Below are 2,803 nucleotides of genomic sequence, written 5' to 3' on the forward strand. Positions count from 1 at the left end.
GAGCTAAATAAAGTTGGTTAAATTACCAAAAAATACAAAACAATATAAAGTAAAGAATATCCATTCCCGAAAATAAAGTACAGATACTCGGGGTATAAACCCAGCCATTACAGAGCACTAAAAATTAAGAGCAAACAAACATTAAAAGCAACTAAAACTAAAATTGTACCTGAAATCCCCCTCCTCTCTCTGAATTCTCTCATAATGTCGAGCAACGACCACAAATAAAAACTCAATTTGAATTCAAAAACTAACTAAAAAAAATGGTGCGTGCTTATCGCTTCTTAACCCCTTCAAAAACCAGCGTGTCTACCTTCTCCGATGAGTGCCGATAAAGAGCCCCACAAAAGGCGAACTAGAAAATAAATTAAAATTACATTTTTACGTAAATGTGGCCGTCACATTAAAAGGCAACAGCTTAAAGAAAAACACATAATAAATATAAGAAACAACAATGTAAAAAACAACAATAACAACAACAAATAAAATTAAATAAGTGCATAGAAAACAAATTCGAATTGAAATAAAAACACAAATTAAAATAACACCAAGACGACAACAAAAACAAAGCAACAACACTACGTGCACTCGACGTGAGAGGCCAACTACCTACAACAATAAAAACCTCTCCATGAGAACCACTCAATCGCGTACGATCCAACTCGACTTTTCGATATTACCATGTTTTTTAACCTATAAGTAGGAAAAAGTTAAGAAAATGCATTATAGTACTAAAATTTGTTTACAAAAAATTCAATATTTCCTATTACTCTGAACTCTGTACCGATTGGAAATAAATGATGTACTTTTTATCTTTCACTGTCCAAGAAAGCCTTTTTGATCGCATTGTTATATTTTTGAATTTTATTTATTATAATTTTAGTAACTAGATACCCCTTAGAGTAAAAGACTAGAGAAATGAGAATTTTTTAGCCTCAACCAAATGAAGTTAAGACAAACCATTCAACTTGTCCAGACTACCCCATGATGAAATGTAATTTTTTTTGATAAAAGACAACAAAAAAATAGGTGTAAAAACCAAGCCAGCTGGAGAAATGCTTATGTTAAATTCACATTTGTTTTAATTTATTTGTAACCCTTTCAACCTACCAAAAAAAAAAAACCTCATGAAAAAAGAGCGTGTGTCGGTCGGCGACTCTATAGAATGCCCCCAAGACGTGACTAGAATTTTACAACTAAACAATTGGCCACGTTTTTTGCGGAAGCAAATGGAGACCCCGACGAAACCAAAAACGAATATATAGAGCATAACTAAAGTTGAGTGAACTTCCCTTTCTAAATAAAAAAAAAAAAACAACAAAACAGGGAGGAAAAAGAAAACTTTGACATAAATTTAACAAAAATTCACTCACTAAAAAAACGCAAAGGAACGCCGGAAAATGTAAGACAAGAATGTTCGAACGTTCGATGAAAAATGTGTTCGGTTTACCATTAATCCGCTGCCATGATCCACAGCGACAGATCATTACACACGCACACGCTTCGCTCCTCAAGACAAAAACTATATGTAAATTTATTAATAAAAAAAAAAACAACACAAAATAGGAATAGGAAAGACAAGAACGAAGGAAACAACCAAAAAAGAGGCACTTCGGATGCCACGGGCCGAACGAGAAGCGCTGCAGTTGCAGTTGTTGCCTGTGTCTAATTTATAGGTCTCAGCTCACAAATGACATGCTAACTAATAGTATCATCATAATTTATACATACAAATACAGTGCATTTTCGGGTAATTTATGCCTCTCCGCCCTAACCACCCTCCTCCTCACCCACCCCCTAAAGATCTACATATATCCCTGATGACAGAGGTCGCAACACAGGAAAATGAGATACCATAAAGGAATAGGTCAACAGAAGTTAATGGGCTGCATTTGACCCCAAATGTCAAGCGCAATGCAATGTAAGTCAATAGCAAATAAGTTTTCCAATGCAAATGCAAAATATTTTGATGTCTAGCGTACATAATTTATTGGTTTGTATAAACGGTCAGTGTGACTGAAAGAATTTTGTAGTTTTCAAGTTTGATTTTTGGTCCAATTTACATACAATGATTGTAAGAGCAGCACTTTTTTCAAAACCAACCCTGGTTTTGACTTTGTCCTTGCCCATATTGCTGGCGAGGATTGTCCAAACCTAAAAAGTACTCAATTACTTGGTAGTATTATTTCCACGACATTTTCCGATATTTACCATTATTGGAGTAGCCACCGTATGAACGTTGGGCATTGCCGCCTCCCATACCATTACGGGGATTGCCACCTCCCAGACCATTACGGGTACTGCTACCACCTCCCATGCCCATAGCCATAGCATTACCGCTCATTCCACTATCCATGGAGCCCATATTAATAGATTCTCCTTGCATGGAACTACAGGAGATTTTCTTTCAAAAAAGCTCCGATATATACGGTTTTGACTTACAACATATCTTTGCCACCGAAATCCGTATATGCCTGCATCATGGCATCGTTATAGCTCGAAAAGGGACTTGATTCTGCTCCCATACCTCCATTTCTACCATTCTGCGACATGGCCCTCTGTTGATAATTGTAGGTATTTCCCTGATTCGAATGCAGCCATTGTTGTCCACTGTAGCCGCCCTGTCCACGTCCTCCCTGATTCATCTGCATCTGACCTTGTGGCTGACCACCAGCCCCAGCACCATATTCCCAACCGAATTCTGCACTGTTGTAATTACCGTTCTCCATTGTGATGATTGATTTTTTGGCTCTCTTTTCAACTTTTACTTTTTTTGGTTAACCAAAAACAAAAATTTGAAAAT

The 2,803-nt window shown here is 36.7% G+C and overlaps 1 protein-coding gene across 1 annotated transcript; it reads right to left on the reverse strand.

The window, feature by feature from the left end:
- Positions 1-1,964: 1,964 nt before the first annotated feature.
- Positions 1,965-2,803, reverse strand: LOC6646581 (keratin, type I cytoskeletal 9). The gene is made up of 3 exons (XM_002069225.4): positions 2,443-2,803; positions 2,212-2,390; positions 1,965-2,154 (listed from the first exon to the last, which is right to left on the reverse strand). Exons 1-3 carry the CDS (start codon positions 2,727-2,729, stop codon positions 2,093-2,095), a joined length of 528 nt encoding a protein of 175 aa, XP_002069261.2. The 5' UTR covers positions 2,730-2,803; the 3' UTR covers positions 1,965-2,092.

The sequence above is a fragment of the Drosophila willistoni genome (genome assembly GCF_018902025.1).
Source record: "Drosophila willistoni isolate 14030-0811.24 chromosome 2R unlocalized genomic scaffold, UCI_dwil_1.1 Seg167, whole genome shotgun sequence".
Classification (NCBI taxonomy): Eukaryota; Metazoa; Arthropoda; class Insecta; order Diptera; family Drosophilidae; genus Drosophila; species Drosophila willistoni.

Bases quoted from the DNA above. Each gene is read 5' to 3' on its own strand.
- LOC6646581 (XM_002069225.4), bottom strand. From the start codon at position 2,729: ATGGAGAACGGTAATTACAACAGTGCAGAATTCGGTTGGGAATATGGT. The intron at 2,391-2,442 runs GTAAGTCAAAAC...AATCTCCTGTAG, and splicing joins TTCGGTGGCAAAGATATGTT to TTCCATGCAAGGAGAATCTA. The intron at 2,155-2,211 runs GTAAATATCGGA...AGTACTTTTTAG, and splicing joins CGGTGGCTACTCCAATAATG to GTTTGGACAATCCTCGCCAG.